General features: G+C 32.2%; 3 protein-coding genes across 5 annotated transcripts; 2 read left to right on the top strand and 1 right to left on the bottom strand.

The window, feature by feature from the left end:
* Positions 1-642: 642 nt before the first annotated feature.
* On the top strand, positions 643-7510 carry LOC140051920 (mpv17-like protein 2). Of its 3 annotated transcripts, XR_011845564.1 has the most exons (6): positions 643-883; positions 1365-1611; positions 1811-1972; positions 2189-2265; positions 3152-3911; positions 3951-6144. XR_011845564.1 is itself a non-coding variant. In XM_072097268.1 (5 exons), the coding sequence occupies exons 2-5, from the start codon at positions 1419-1421 to the stop codon at positions 3317-3319; spliced, it is 600 nt and encodes a 199-aa protein (XP_071953369.1). In that variant the 5' UTR covers positions 643-883; positions 1365-1418; the 3' UTR covers positions 3320-6144. The 3 variants fall into 3 exon arrangements, 2 of the variants coding, with proteins under 2 accessions (XP_071953369.1, XP_071953368.1); XM_072097268.1 differs by having other exon boundaries at positions 3152-6144; XM_072097267.1 differs by lacking the exons at positions 3152-3911; positions 3951-6144 and adding an exon at positions 6192-7510 and having other exon boundaries at positions 648-883.
* Positions 7511-8002: 492 nt separating this feature from the next.
* Positions 8003-13578, top strand: LOC140051978 (phospholipid phosphatase-related protein type 1-like). The gene is made up of 7 exons (XM_072097340.1): positions 8003-8276; positions 9146-9278; positions 9570-9756; positions 11255-11312; positions 11742-11918; positions 12014-12148; positions 12442-13578. Exons 1-7 carry the CDS (start codon positions 8031-8033, stop codon positions 12511-12513), a joined length of 1008 nt encoding a protein of 335 aa, XP_071953441.1. The 5' UTR covers positions 8003-8030; the 3' UTR covers positions 12514-13578.
* On the bottom strand, positions 13298-17668 carry LOC140051977 (TRPM8 channel-associated factor homolog). Its single transcript, XM_072097338.1, has 2 exons — positions 17598-17668; positions 13298-16085 (listed from the first exon to the last, which is right to left on the bottom strand). The coding sequence occupies exon 2, from the start codon at positions 16063-16065 to the stop codon at positions 13897-13899; it is 2169 nt and encodes a 722-aa protein (XP_071953439.1). The 5' UTR covers positions 16066-16085; positions 17598-17668; the 3' UTR covers positions 13298-13896.
* Positions 17669-17693: the final 25 nt, after the last annotated feature.

A 17693-nucleotide genomic window follows, 5' to 3' on the forward strand; every position in this document is an offset into this window, starting at 1 on the left:
AAATTAAAAAAAATAGGAAAGAGCATTTTTAAATAATTATCTATTTATTTTATTAATTTCACAAACATTTAAAACAAACAATACATAATAGACTTTGCAGTAAGAAAAGGCGCAAGATTGGGAAGAGATCAGAGGACCACTGTCGCCAGCCTGCCACACCACCATTCAAAGCATATAAACAACAAATAAAATAATATATTATGGTGTATGTTTTTCGCGCGAGTTTAGTGAATGTGTACGTGAATGCGAACTGACAGAAGAATTGCGAGCGGCGGTACAAAAAAGAACAATTCAATCCGATACTTTTCGAGCACTGCTGCACAAAATGTCTTTTGTCCGCGGCCCTCTATAGGAAGTAAATAATAAAATAATATTTGGATTGGTAATACCTGTATTATTAACAGTTCAACGAACGGCGGGTTATAAATCGTATGCGCAGTCTGATATATTACAAATTTGGCACACAACGGAGACAAGCAAACATACACGAGTTGAGGTTCAGTCATTTAAACGTGCCTCGTTATTGACAGTCGTTACGTGGTGTTCAATAAAGCACAATCACATACAAATACATTGTTCGTTTTCTTTTCGTTGTGCGTTTATGCATACTTTGCTGCTGTACGTTTGTGCGAGTACGTTGTATGGTTGTAATCGTATTTTTGGCGGCGATTGCCTTCCATATACGTCCGCCCTCTAGAGCGCCAATACACAGCAGACATATGGGAGAACATGCGACATGCGAGCGAACCTGCTGCATGCTCTAACGCTGGCGAGATCGATTCGAGAAAGGCATAATAGGGATTAGGCTAGGCCTAGCACAGAAGCAGAAAAACAGGAGTAGGAGCCACTACAAGGAAGGGCTAGAATAACCCCAATAAGCTAAGTAAGTTAGGTACAGGGTCTCCTAGTATATTATTCAGTATATATAGTGTGCCATACATTACATAACTTAAATTACGAGACTTTTATATTCGAATTTAAATTACTACTACTATATTCCCACATGATGATGACGATGTCATGATGTTATAAAATCTAGGCCTAAATGAAGATGTTAATCTCATCATAAAAAGATAAATTGTCTGAGCAACACATTTTAAAGAAAATCGGGCATGCAGAAGCTTGATGATGCGCACTACTCTTAAATGTGATGAACTATGTGTATTAAGGAGATCTATCTAGGCCTAGAGGCTATTAGTATGTGTATGTGTAAAGAGATATGAACTTAACCACAAGTTAAGTTCGCCAAATGCAGATAGATATTGAACCAATCAATTAATTTTTAACATGAAATTGTAATATTTTGTAAATTTTATCATACAGATACATTACTTTCATTAATTTGGTTTTCTTTTTTTTTTTAGAATTTCCACAATCTACTGTATCAAGATAAAATCAAATCTAGGCCTAGTCATTGAATGTCTTCATCAGTATTACCATCGTTTGTACGGAAGTTATTTTCTAAATATCTACTAATTACAAACACAGTAACATGCTCTTCACTACTTGCAATAGGTGATGTTATTGAACAGACGAGGGAAATCAGAAGAAACAGGAAAAATGAAAGCCATGCTAGCAAACATCACCATTCTTATAACTGGAAACGAACAGGTTTGTTTCTTAAAATGTCATGTTCCTTCATCCAAGTTTCCTTTTTCATTAAAAATATGGAATTAACTTGCTAAACCAGTAATCCTTCAGAATACAGTGTATTATTGATAACCTCTAAATAATGAACATCAAGTACGAATATTATTTTCTTTGTTTTTACCTTCCCTGGTTTTTACCTTTCCTGGTTTTTACCTTTCAGGTCGTATGGCATGTATAGGCTTGGCTTTAGGGCCTTTCAATCATTATTGGTATTTTTTCTTGGATCGATTTCTACCAGGAACCTCTGGTAAAATGGTGATCAAAAAGATCCTGCTAGATCAAGTTGTAGCAGCCCCATTTTTCAATGGAAGTTTTATTTTAGGTAATATATTTTAGTTTGTACAGGATTACATTTATCTTTTTTCTTCTATCTAAAAGAACTACTGTACATACACAAATGGTAACATGGGCATATCAATAGGTCAATAGGCTAGTATAGTAGGTCAATTTCCTAGAAAAGTGAGGGTTAATAGATTTTCACAGACAACTTATTAAACTAACTATATTCCAACTGCTATTATTTGTTTATGTTATAAAGGAATGGGTTTACTAGAAGGAAAATCTTTGACTGAAAATTTGGACAACTTCAAAAGCAAATTTCCAACTCTTTACTTGGTGAGTATTTTTTAATTCCGTCTTGTAAAATTGATACAGGTTTAGATGGTAAAAAAGTGAAATGAATCAAATTGTTTTAAAAGTGGTCACGCAAAGGCTAGTCCCACCAAGCACAGTATATATAAGGTAAGCACAGTGTACAAGGGTGTACTTGATGTGAATGGGTAAATAGGCAAAATTTACAACATACATCTATATAACAAAGAAATTAAATAGATACTTTTTACAAACAAAATTTCTAGTGGGTAGACCTTTTATGTGAAAATTATAGGTTGGTACTGAAGAATTTGTTCTGGTCAAAACTGTATTCATGCTCATATGAATAAAATATATTTTTTTGCTACCTCTTATTTTTAGAAAAAAAAACTATAAAATGACCTGAATCACTAATGATTTTTCACAATATATAGTTTCACTAAACACGTTTCTGATACTACTAATTTTGTACTAAACTTTTAAAATTTACGTTATCGTTTCAACCATACCCAATATAGTTGCATTATAGTGGACTCGTACCTCATAATTCATTTTAGGGGGTACGATAGGGGTGTTTACTAAACATAGTCATTAAGTTGTATAGCTGGTAGGCTTGCTACAGGCTAAATTAACCAATGACCATGGCTGGTGCTTTATGTGGTATAAATCAAAATATTGACTTAGGCTATTTTTATGTTGTTTTTATTCATCCTGTTAGCTTTTAATTCTAACTATACATTTCATTTTTTCCTTCAAATAATGCTAATACACAGGCTATGATACATCATGCACAGGGATTTGATAAATATTTTACATTAAAAGTTGTACATATTGCTGACTTTTAAGCTTTTGTTCATTTTTCCCTGGTGTAATTGTTTTGGTGTCATCATTTGAATGCTCCTTCTTCTAGATGGATTGGTGTATATGGCCAGTTGCTCAAGCTATCAACTTTACATTTATTCCTTCCTACCTACGTGTCACTTACGTCAACTTTATAACACTCGGTTGGGATGCGGTGTTATCTTTCGTCCAGTTCGACATGACCCCTAAAAAAGACAAAGACATCAAAATCTTATGAGGGTTATAATTTTCGTATCATTATTTTATATTTATTATTTTCATTTAGGCCAAGTAAAATTAAGGGCTCATCTATAGTATCAAACTTTATGTGACAACAAAATGTGATGTGCCCATATATGGACATGATGATGTCATATTATTACCATAGTTGGGCACATCACACTTTTTTTTGTCAAAAGTAGTTTGATAGTGTAGACAGAGCTACATTATTCAAATACACGGTAGTAATTGGTCCTTTTTTAGCAGCAGAAAAAGGACACTCAGGCCTTGTCTTTAGAAAATGATATAGGTGTGCTACAAATTGCACCCCTCAATACATTCAGGTGTGCTGTTTGTATTTTGGCATGTAGAAGTTTACCAAATTTAAGTGTGTTGTAAATCGCACTCCTCAAGGGCAGTTTAGGAGTGTGTTAGGTGAGTGATCGCACTCGCTCACCTTAAAAGACATGGCCTGTACCCTTTGTCAATATATCACAGAATACGGTGCAATATATAATAATTATTATCTAACAAATCTATTAAGATAGATTTGTATAATATTATAATACCCATTACAGTTTTAATATACACTATTAAATTCCTAATTGAAGGCATTAATTGCCAAAACCGATTTAGTGCTGCAGTCCAAGTGCTCATAATGATCTCTTGAGCTCCCAGTGTTTAAAACTGGTCTTAGCGACCATTCACAGTGGAAGCTCATTCTGTTTTCGCACCATCATTTGGTGAAAAATAGGTCATTTTTGTCTTTTGACGATTCAAGGCTGATTCCCAGTGATGACTTATTTTATGAGGGTTATTAGCTAAATTAAATTGCACTGTTTAGTTGAAAATAAAGGGAACAGAGATCCATGGAGCAAGTAGAAAGATAAAATGATGATATGACATGATACATGCTTAGATAGAGATTTTTGTCATCTGCTGCTACAGCTGCATCGATTGTTTTAAGTGATTACTAACAAAATAACAATTATGCAATAACAAATAATAATAATATATAATAACTACAACTATGGCACATACAGTACTTTAGTAGGTTTTGGAGAAGTAACATACGGTGAGTAATAGAAGTATTCTGGGAATCAAGTTTAAGATTTTTAACTAAATTATGTATTGCTGGTCCTCTAGTTGTCTAATTGTGGTATATTTAATTATATTTTGGTCCTGGTGTTTTTAAAAACTGTAAAACCATAATTGCAGCTTTAAAGAGAAAACAAATGATGTTTTATTATTGTAGAAAGATAGCTGTATTTTGTTGGTGCTATTTAAAGCTTTTATTTTCAAGGGTATATTTTAATATAAAAAATGGTAATATCTAGTGAGACGTAAAAGCTCTGTCTACAATATCAAACTTGTTTGACAAAAAAGTGTGATCTGCCTAAAATAGTAGTGATATGACGTCATCATGTCCAAATATGGGCACATCACATTTTTTGTGTGTAGAGAGCTTTAATACACTAGAGCAATAACTATCGACCATAAATAGATAAACATACATTTTTCTTGGATAAAACGAAAGAAATTAGAACAGTTTTCGTTCTAGAACTATAGGAAAAATCATGTATGCTGTATTTAATAAAATAATATTTTTGAAAGTCCAATCAAATGACGTCATGATCAATACAAACAATAAATCGTTGCATTGTATCGATATTATTGCTCGTACTAATCATGACGTTATTTGATTGGACGTGTGGAAATATTATTTTCATCAAAGGCAGCATAGATGATACTTTTTAAAATTTATTTGTTAGGTATTAAAAATGCATATTTATCATTTAATCGTCGATCATTATCGCCCTATAATAAATGGGCCTTTAGACTTTAGATATTAAAAAATACATTGCCTGTACAGTACTGTATTGCCTGTTATTGATAACAATAAGTATTTTACATAGTACGTAATATTGCTGTGGTTTTAAATTAATACTGTGCGAAATTCAGGGGAAAAATGATATTATGTTTACATTACTACGGAAAACATGATTTTAAATGTGTTAAATAGGTTTCTTTAAAATTGATGGAAAATGAGTGTATAGATTTGTAGTGCTTATATGAAATATAAGGAAGGATTGATACTTAACAATGTCATCTTAATACAATTTCATCTTAATACAATTTTAAAATCTGTTTCAAAATTTAATAAATGAATATATTTAAATTTCTCTTCTTTTGTTATATCATTACGGTACATTGTAATTAAACTAAATGTTGTGAAGCAACATTTAGAAAGTAGGTGAATGACGTTACATAAAAAATAATTCTCATTAGCACAAAAGGAATAGTTTGATGTGTTTTTTTTATATTGTATTGAAATCATCATAATTTATGCTTAATTCTGAGATCATGCAATTATGGATGCAATCAATGATAACAATTGCACAAAAACGGACTTATCATACTCGTCTCTGTCTCAGAATTCCATAATATGTAGATTTGATAATATTTGATTGAGACTAAATCTGTTTATTGGTTATCTATGCGATGTTGTTCATCTCTTAGCACGACAAAATTAAGAGTTTTCGGTTGAAATCTTCCGATTTCGAAGTTACGCCAGGCAAGCAAGCACACCCACAATCTGTACATTCTATATAGTAACTAATTGTGAGTGAGCGAGAGAAATACAGATTTAGATTTAGTTAATTATACCTCATCTGTGTTTAGATAATTCTTGTTGATATAAGTTTGCGGTATGTTAGTTCTGAAAGGAACTGTTCCTTTCAGAACCAACATACGTGGTGTACCGCAAACTTATATCAACATTTGATTTCGCCATGCAAACCTTCAAACAATATATTAGATAATTCTTGTTGGAAGATAAACCTTTGCGTAAGTTTTTGTTACTAGATAATATTGTTTGTGTTTTTTTACAGATCGATTGGTTTATATGGCCGGTTACACAGAGTATTAACTTCTTGTATGTTCCATCTCGCTTTCGTGTGGTCTATGTTAATGTGGTTGTCCTTTTTTGGAATGTGTTCATGTCTTACGTAATGCATGATTCAGAAGGCAGCGTATTAGCAAACAAAGTCACAAGTTGGCTATCAAAATAGCAAAATCAATTAAATAAAAAGTATTATTTATTTAAATAATGTATATTTCTCGCACAAAGTCCTCAAATAATTATGTTAATGCATAGAAGGTAGGCTATTACACGTCCGCTTTAATCGAAAAGCTGTAGAAACTGTGTTAAGTATATAAGGGAAGGAATATAAGAAATATAGGCCTAATAATATAATGGCGGGTCTCAATCAAATAATATCTATTTTGAGCTACTTTCTATTTATTAATAATGTTGTTTACACTCGCAAATGACAAGCTGATTAAATACTGTAATAGTAATTAATTATGAATAATAATAATAAAAATTGTATTTTTACTCATAGTGTTGCCATCGAGGTAATATACGTACGAATAAACATACTGGAAATTATAAAAAGAATTGAAAACATATGGAAAAAAGTGCATTTTATTGGTTTTTTATTATTAAGATACCAGTATAAGTTGTATGTCGTTTTGACGGGTTAATATTTAACGAGAGATAGGAGTTAGTGCCAAGCACCCGATGGTTGTAGAATATAATTAAAATGTGGAAAACGTATATAATAGTTTCATTCAATATACATTTTAATTTAAGAAGACTACAGTTAAAAATATTTGAAAATAATTATTTGATAAAGACAATAATTGTACAACGACAAAAGTCTACAGAAAACACAATTTTTATAAGCATTAACACAATTAAGACAAAGTTTGCAATGATGATTACGAGGACATTAAGTACTAGGAAAATAGCCAATTAAAAGGTCCTGTTGCTCTTCTTGAAGTGGGGGAAACGGTGGGGTAGTCAATTGGTTGCTGGGCCAAAAGGAGTAGAAAGGAGGGTAGGTTGGATGCATGAATGAAAGGTATACCGCTGCTGGGTGCGTTTTGTGTGTGATCGACCCAGCAGCCGATTGGCCTTTCTAACAACATGGGGGATAAACATTCAATCTACTGTCAATGAAGGTCGTTGAAAGAGTATGGAAACAAATATTTTTTGGGTTGAAAGACAGACTCCAGGAACACTTTCCACCAGCAACCACAGACCGAAAAAGGCAACGATGGTTGTTAATCATTTTGTTAACATAATCTAACATTAGGCAATTGGAATTTTGAAATATTTTACGTTTAGCCTACCAGCAAAATGGAGGCCATGTGATGGAGAAGCGTGTCTATATTTGTCTGTCATTCCTTATTCAAATTATTCATAGAATCGTTTTAGTAAACAATAATACTCTGTTTTTTTTATAACGATGGTAGGCCTATTCATTAATTCTATTTAAGAATTATGGCTTGGAATATCTTAATTCGGAATAATAATTGTTAGCATAAATCGGCATGTTGTTTACCCACTGCGCGTTGCTAAGCAGATTACGCGCCAATGAGAAGACGGATTGATTTGACAATGAATAGGAAATAGGTTTACCTGCATACGTACCAGAAATATTGATGATTATTCAAGAAAATCTAGTACAGCGTTCATCTTGCATCTTAAATATGAGATTTGGTTTTGAGTGTTAAAATCATCGTTTATTGTACAAATTAATCGGAAGCGAAACCTTACTATCGTGTACGAGCGTTCTAAGTTATGAATTGTGCAATATTACACGCGTAAACGTATGCAGGTTTCTAATGATTTTGTTTTGAAAAATCATAGAACAATTGAAGAAATGGATAACGAATTGCAGTATGTGGAAACAAATAATTGGCTTGTACCGTGCTTTGTAGCAATTGACTGTCTCATAGTAATCTTCCTAGCTGGCCTTATTTATCTGGTCAACTATAGTGAGTATCTTGAACCATTTTCAGCAGGTTTTTTCTGTGAAGATTTGTCAATAAGGATGCCTCTTCCAAATGATGAAATTGCACCGGAATATACTCTTTATACAATCACACTGCTAGTTCCTGTGGTCATGGTAAGTTTTATACAATACTTTAACCTTAATAACATTGCCTATACCTTATAGACATTTGGTATAAATCTTGCTACAAATATAGTAGGTAAAGAAATATTCAGATTAATAATAATAATAATAATAATAATAATAATAATAATAATAATAATAATAATAATAATTTTGACGAAACCTTTTCATTTTTTGCGACGTTTTTCTTTAAAAAGCAATACAGTACTGTATACTGATTACGGTACCTTTAACTACTACTAAATTTATCAAAATAACAATGTAGACCTACTGTGTATATTGATTTCATAAATTTCCGTTTGTAGACAAATGAATCGAAAGTGAAAGACTTTATACAATAGTATAATAATTAGGCCTACCCATTTCATGAATGATAAACTTAATTAAACTTGAGATTTGCATAGTCTGCTTCAGCATAGGCATTTATTAAGAAAAACGGTCATTATTATGCAACAATAACCATTAAAAAGGTAATAAAAAATGCACCGCATTGATATAATGAGATTGGTTACTTCTGATGCAATTCGGCTCCTGATTAAAAGAAATGAACAGAAATTTATCTCCTCCTATTCCGTTTGTGAATAATAAACATAAACCACCTTCAATGATGTCCTGGAGCTTGATTCGCGAACAAATCTTAAAATCGTTGCAATACATGTGAACATATAAACTAAAACACTAATTTACAATAAGCGTATACACAATAAGTGAGGGCAATTAAGTTGCACTCTGCTCTGATATCAATAACAAATGATCAACAAATTCTCTATAGTTCCACCCAATGGTTGCTATTGCTATTTTAAATGACTATAAATATTACAAAATAAAAATAATATTGCTTGAATATTGTTTTATTATAGGTTGTCATAGGAGAGACCTGTATTGCTTTAAAACCAAATTCAAAACATCAATTATCAGTTTACGGGAAAAAAACTATCAGAAGTTGTAATATATACCTGACAATTGTCATAAGGAGAGTAATTCGTTTTACAGGTATGCTATTTTGTATATTATTCAGGCCACTGTTACATACATACATAGGTGCTTCACGCTGTTTGTAATTTACTAACTTGAGATGGTTATTAGGCAAAAATTAAATTTACCAATACATACCAAACATCACTCGATCAATCGATTATAAAATCATTTTTATTTTCGAAGATTTGTAAGCGTTTAGGAAACTAATCCGTGAACCTAAAAGCTACCAAAATCCAGAGAAAAATCTGCATTCCATTTACCAGCTTACTTTTATTTTACTTATACATTATTAATTTTATTAATTAGGTACGGGTTTAGTGGGAGGATTGATCACGTGGTTGGTCACCGTCAGTCTACAGTTAGTGACTGGACAACTTGCCCCTTATTTTATTAGTGCATGTCAACCTGATTGGTCCCTTGTGAATTGTAGTGCATTTGTAAGCAAGTATAACTGCAGTTCATCGGCGGATACAGACCTCTTAAGAAAAGCAAGGTAGGTATAGAAGGAAGCTATGAAATATGAGATATTGATCGAAATGGACTATTGATTATGTTATCATTCTTATATATGATACAATGTAAGAGATAATAAGGATAATGTTAATGGTTATTTATTAATAGTAATTAACGAAGCTGAAATAATGGTTATTGATGATCAAAGATATAATAATTTAATAACAGTTGAAAATGCTATATTTTATATGAACAGTAATAATATGACATAAACAAATATTTCTACAACATTGATATACAGTGTGCATAGGCATATGCATTTGCATTTTGTACTGAATTTTATGTTTGTATTATAATTTTAAACCTCGATTATTGCTAAGCAACAACAATTATAATCTGTGAATTCAGTTCATGTTTATTTAAAAAGGTGTGTGACATTCTTGTGAACGGATCGATATATGACTACGTACTACCTCACGACAGGTGAAATAAAAATATTCGAAAGAAGTTGAATAATTAGGCCTAGACCTACCATACAAAGGTCACAACGTGATGTTTTTCTTATTTTGATCGCCTTTCTACTCCATTAGCGAATAAAAAAAGCTATATTATAATTATGGTTCATGTTCATCTTATGTGGGTTCATCCCACTTTTATTTCCATACATATGTTCCTATCTTTTTACATATATTTTCTCTAACACCATTTTCATTTCAATACACTATACATATTATTATATTAACAATGTTTGTTTTCATCATCGGTTTACATACCTCCATTTTTTTAAAGAGTTTTGTTCATTTGTTTACATATTATCACATTTTCTTATTTTTATACATACATTATCTATAACACATTTTCATTTTTTCTTACATAGTCGTTTTGGGTTTTTTTCATCTACATGCATATTTATTTCTTCATACAATTATAATACAATTTATGTTTAATAAATCCATCAAAGAAAAAAGAAAACAAATACACACAAAAAATACAAATTTTGACTGTTTTACTTTATCATTTTGCAATTATCTATTCATTTATTATCTCAATTAGTACTTTGATACTCACATCATTGACATTTTTCTACATTTGGATTTTTTATACACAACTCAACAAAACACAACAGACACAGAAACCTTACATTTTGATTTGAACGGTTCTGTGTATATGCGTGGACCTATGTTAGATATTTACAGGTCCATGGTATTTTTAGTCATTTACTTTCTTAACATTTTTTATATAATGTAGCTACTGTATTACCATTTTCATTTATCAAATGCTTTTTGTGATAATAATTAATAAAAAATACAGTTTTTACCAACCTTCTTACCATTCATCATGGTTTTTTATCATCAATCTATAAAAAGCTTTTCACATCTTGCCTTTTTTTCTTTCTTTTTTTCAAATCATCTAGTTAAAATACATATTTACAAACCATACAATATAGTAGCACTAAAAAAACATAATAGATCAATCATTGTTTTCATTATTATTATTATTATTATGGTTCATTTTAATGTAGCCTATATTTTTTTCAGAATGTCATTTCCATCTATCCATGCATCAATGTGCGCTTATTCATCTGTTTTTGTTCTTGTAAGTGTTACGTTATATTTATTATTTGAACATTAGGTCTTTCCCATTAAATTTAAATTGAATTTAGTGGGAGTTTAGTTTTGGAAAAAGTGATTTTCTAAAAACATTTTTGGTCGATTCATGCCTCAAAATGTTCTTATTCATGTTCTGTAATTGTTATCGGTGCAAGATGGGATACACTATTGACCCCTGAATTCCTATATCATTACCGTCTTAATTAATTGTTCATATATAAAGCGTAAAAGTGGTAATTAATAAGCCCCAATATTACATATTGAATACGGCAGTAAAACACCGACCGTTAATAATTGACTGGGAGACTATATTCATAAACTCGGTATAGGTTTCAGAGAGGGTTAATTTCTTGATATGTTGAATAAAACCATAATCAATCAAAACGCTTGCTAACTTAACCAAAATCAATTTCAGATTTATCTTAGCACAGTGGGTAGGATAAGATATAGCCGTCTTTTCTCACCTGTTATCGGGTGTGGATGTGTTTCAGTAGCATTCTTGTTGTGCGCTTCTCGTGTTTCATCGTACATGAATCATGTTAGTGACGTAATAGCCGGTTTTCTTTTAGGAGCATCAGTTGCAGGATACGTAGTAAGTATTCAACATGTAACATTTTTTTTTTAATTTCTAGCTAATTTTTATTAGCTTTGATTTGTTATTTGATATCTTACTATTCTTTTTCACAGAGTATGAGTGTGTTGCGAAGTTTCTTTGAGAATTCTGACGGATACTCATACGCCGGTGAAGAAATATTCTCATTCCCAACCATGCGTCTACCCCGAGCAAATATATCGCCTACAGTACCACCAACCATTCCAACCGTAAGTTATGGGCACTGCACTTTACTTTAGGGCCTAAAACCGTTACGTGCCCAAAAGGGCGAATATTTTTGTTTATTAATTTCCTATATTGATATTGATGATAATTGCTATTAAAAATTACAAAAATAAAGAACGAAACTTCAAGATTTTGTAGACAATAATCCAAAACGCTATATATGCACTCCGTATACTACGCGATGTAAAATAAATTTACAATAAAACAAACCCAAGTATAAATAATAAATATAAATAAAAATATGAATACTATACAAATTTCAACCTTCATATTGCAGAATGATGCTCCGGCATACATGAGCCCATCTTACGCTTTATATGGAATACAATGGCGCGAAAGATTCTTTTAAAAGGAGGAAACTGTCACGTGATTATCATTAATTTTACAGATTGATTACACCATAGCATGAGAAGAGTTCGGAAATAACTGCTATAGCTGGATTATAACAGCGGAAGAGTTTCACGACAATTATGGAAATGTAGAAAATCTTTACATAGAAAGTAGCTTTAGAGTAAAGGAACTCAAAATGAATTTAAGAGTGAAAGCTAATTATTGAAAGTTCATTTAGTTTTCCGACTGCTAATCACGCATTATGTGTAGACCGGTGTAAATGAAAAAACTCTTGAGTCAGTTGGGAATAATAAGAATCTAAGCAATGCGAGTTTGAAATTTGAATCCGAAGATGTCGATTGCAAATATTATATAACCTTAGTTATTTTTAACGACACAGTCCAACTTGAAATAATATTGTGTTGATCTAGTTAATATAAAAAGCAAGTAAGTACTTCAATCACGTTTTCAATTCGACTGTCAATACGATGGTCCCATCTTCTGACATCATTCAAGCTCAGAAAATAAGAAGGGTACCACCATCAACGATGCAGTGATTCTAGCCATGGAAACATAGTTCATGGTTCATTTTATTCATGTGACATACAATTGCTCAAAGTTAAAAGGTTAATACAATAAAATGACATAGCAACAAAATTCAACGACTTAACAACGGTTATTAAAATGTCTAATTGAGAACGGAATAAAGGAATTAAGAAAACAATTAGAAAGATCAAATGTAATTTTAATTACTAAAAGTCGGCAGATCATTATTATTAACATTAATGTGTAGCAACCACCTGCTTCAAGTTCCCAGTAAAAAAAACAAAGCTAAAAGTGCTATTTCAACATTTAATGAGTTTCAAGAATTTTTACAATTTTCTCTTACATTATTTTAAACATATACAGTATTTGTATGTGAGCAAATAATACAGGCTATAGATAAATTGTAGTGTATAAGCCTATTAGTTGTAAGTATTATTCTTGAGTGACTGCGCGGTCACTAGGCGTTTTCACCGGAATGAAGAAATAAAGACCAATGTATGGTGAGAAAGAGAGAGCTTTATTTCTAAACATAACCATTATATACAAAATGTCTTACGCAGAAAACAAATGTCAAAAAGGAATAATTATTTATTCATAAAATAAACATCAGATCGTGCATATAAAGATTAATATAAGGCTTATTGCCATATGTAATGCAATATAGAAAAGACAACAACCAAACAAGCAAGTAGTTATTAGTTTATATGTACCGGTGTAATATATAACATATTATTAATATAAACAATCAAGTGTTAGTAAACATTTAAACAAAAATTTAATCAAACCAAATAATATTGTATTTTATTATTCATCTTTACTTTGACGTAAGCTCTATGCATGTTTTGCAATAACAGTTTCAGGAAATTGTAAGCATGGGATTCTTCTCCCAATCGGGCAGATGTTTAATTGACTGCAAGGCTTCATCTGTAACCGGCCAACCCCATGCCTTATAGAATGTACCAAGATTAAATCCTGCCAATTGAGACGACACTACCATCCATAAGTCTAACTGATCTGTGTTTGATTTTGGTGGTTCAAACGATGATTTGTTATAATGACTTAGCATATCAATAAGAAACTTCCAATCGAATGCTTCTTGTAGCTGTAAGTACGTCTCAAGGCAAGTAAAACTATTCCAGTTCTCATATTTACTACCACTAGCGATGTACTCTTGTATTCTCGCCTTGCGCTTTTCCATATCGAGAGCGGAGTGGGCAAGTGCACGTGGTATTTGTAAAACCTTTTCTGAAGCATATACTGAGAACAGATTACACGTAGCTTCTACTGTTCCAGATGGATTCCAACCTTTACTTTGATGTTGGTGTCCCAACTCATGTATTGGACCCCATATATTATTTTTTCTTACACTTTCTACATTAAACATTTTATTTGAATTAGATATCGGTCCCATAATTGGATAGCCGGAATGCATCTTTCCTTTAGAAACTTGAATATCCAGGACAATGCGTTCCTCTCTTGGTCTCTGAGTGGGAATACCCGACAACTCTGCACAACAGCCGACAATACCTTCATAGATATCCATAATTTCCACCACATCATTACAGTGTTCCAAAGCATTTGCCGTAGGCAGAGAAATGATACAATTATTTGATATCAGTTCGCAATATGGAACATTAAGCGTTTCCAATGATTGCTTCCAGTCATCTGCGCTGGTGGTGCCGGAAACAAATTGTGGAGATTGAAACGCATCATCAATGGTGATCGTGATTATGCCAAGGTTTGTTTTAGCTGGTACTAAGATGTAGACTAATCCACCAAAAACATTGGAAGCTTTGGTAGTTATTGAATTCAATTCAAACGATCTGGTGATTTTTGGGAACCTGTAAATTGATTCTTTTTTGTGAAGACTGTCTGTAGTGCAGCCAATTTCAACTTTCAATCCACTTCCAACGGAGTTCATTGGAATTGTCACCTTAATACTTTTAGCAGGTGCAGCATATAAACCGGTGCTACGCATTACATCTGTTTTAGAAGAAGGGAAGTTCCCCAAAAGACCATCATACGTTGCATTTATTGCCATTGTCTTGGATGAAGGTTGAAGTGTGGATGGAACATCTCCTGGAAATACTGCGCTTGCATGTTTAATTTCCTGAAGATCTGATGGTGGCAGCATACACGCAAGTTTAGAATAGATAAACGCGTAAGAACCTGCCTTCGGCTGATTCAAAATATCAACTGGACATTCCTTTGTTGGAATAACGTCAGTAGATATTTTAAGATATTCTTTAGCAAGCTTATATGGTGTAATACATGTCGGTGGTACGTCATCAAATACTTGCCAAATATAATCTCTGTACTTCCGTTGTATGGGTTCTTCCAATTCAATTTCACTCTTGGCATGGCGAATGAACTGTTGAAGCGTCAAAGAAACATTCCTCAATGGTTGTGATGCTTTATCTGACGTTACAAAGCTATCTGATTGTGACGTAGTAGTACCTATGATTATACCTGATGGTTTTACAATATTGCTGGCGCTGTCTTTTTTGTCAACCCAGTTATTTCCATCGGTCAACAATCCTCGGCCATTTGACAAGAACTTGTGTATTTTATCAAGATGCTCTTGTGTATACTCGTTATCGCTGCCTGCAAACAGAATATCATAATCTTCGAAGTTGTCGTCGATAGAAATCTTATTTATTGTGAATCCAATGTTTTCCAGTACCTCTTGTGTTCGCTTATTAATTTTCTTTAGGGACCCAACTCTGGCTGCAGTTTTATATCGTGCCAACCATTTGAAGGAGTTCTCTGCTAATTTTAAAGTTTCAGTTCCATCATCAATACATTTTTTAAGAAACTTCTTATTTCCCCAATGCATAGATCTGCCGGAACCAACGTGGCTTGCAGCTACAGCTACGCCGTCACCATTTTCCCACTCGACTACTGAAAATGTATTTTCACCATAGAGAATTAATTGGGATGGGGAAACGCTTTTAAAGTCAATATTTTTACCGACTCCGTCTAGTATATACGATAAAGACACTGATGGATCTGTTGAATCTTCCATTCTACAGGCATACAATTGATCTACATAACGAAAAAGAATGACAAACAAACTTAGAATGAATTTTTTCTAAAATCGTGTGCTTTTTTACTATTATTAACATATATTTTATATTGTAATTATTATTTTTTACTATTTTACAAACTTTCAAGATATCAAGATAATAGATGGGCATACAGATTAACAGAATGGCAACCAAGGGTAGGAAGGAGGAAAAGAGGAAGACAGAAAAGAAGGTGATGGTGAGATGATTAAACATATGGATAAACCATATCTAGATACATAGAAAAAACTTTAGGTTAGTAAACCTTGGTAAATCGGATTTAAGTTTTATCTACCAGGATTGGTGGATACAATACTTTAGATTTCTGTAGTAATTCTATTTACTTTAAATTGGTTAGTTGGTCACTTTGTGATCCGCTTAAATAGATCGCATTAAGTACTCTTTTTGAACTATATAAATTTAAAAAAACAACAATTGTCCCCCAAAAACATGAAAAATAAAGATTAATAATATAATTTGACTTTGCATAGGTCATTTTGTAGTTTTAACAAAGTTAATCACTTCCATAGGAAAACAATGCCATATAGATGGCTGCAGTCGCATAGTGGCACGTACGCGACTCTAAAAATGTTTTCACTTATAAAATAACAACATAAACGATTCAATTCAACCAAAAACCCATTGGCTGGCAGCCAATTTGACTATTTCTTGCGTTAAAACAAAAACATTTTTTTCAGGTGGACAATACATCTTTAAGAAAAACTACTGCACTAGGCCTCGAATTAAACAATAATTACACTATGCCTGTATTTAATCTATTTTTAGCATAGTTTTTCGTGGCTGTGTCGAATAAACACGGCCTCCACTGCCGGTACTTTACACTAACTTAATTGTGTTGATGGTTTGGTACTATTTGAGCCCCAGCATAATCATTGTTACTACCATACAGATTATAATCAAATGATTTTGCGTCAGTTACTAATTCGTAATAAATAAATAAATCATTCTGTTATGTTATCGTTATTTCAATTATTTATTTGAACCAGGAACCAGAACAGCAATAAAAAAAAGAGGAATAGGTGTGGGGAATAATGTTTCCGTGATCACACATCATAATCTAATCTAAATAGATATAAGGAAGCCTTATTCATTGTAAAATAAATTTCCATGCAGAATAATAACATACATATTTCTTATAGACTAATGCAACGAAACCAGTTACGCTTAAATCAAACCCTACCTAACTTACAGAACATTTCATTTCATTTTATTTATTCCACATTTATTTAGTCATCAATCGCATCATAATTAAAATACAACAAGGATCCTGCATAAAAAGGCAGTGCTTCGTTTTTTTTTTGTAGGACCCTTTTACATTATGAACAATTTGATTCCGATCTACGGCCTACGCGAGGTAACTAATATTGATTAGAATCCGCATTTAGCGAGTAGTCTAGTGCTAGTATTCAGTCGATTTAATTAATTAGCTTTATTAAGTAACATCAAATGCAACGAAATATTCTAAACATACCGATATATGTTGATTCCACAGTCAGTCTTCCAAACACAGTACCGACAAAGCAATATCAATACTGTACTGCGTATATATGTAGTACTGCCAGGAATT

The sequence above is a fragment of the Antedon mediterranea genome, chromosome 6 (genome assembly GCF_964355755.1).
Source record: "Antedon mediterranea chromosome 6, ecAntMedi1.1, whole genome shotgun sequence".
Lineage (NCBI taxonomy): Eukaryota > Metazoa > Echinodermata > Crinoidea > Comatulida > Antedonidae > Antedon > Antedon mediterranea.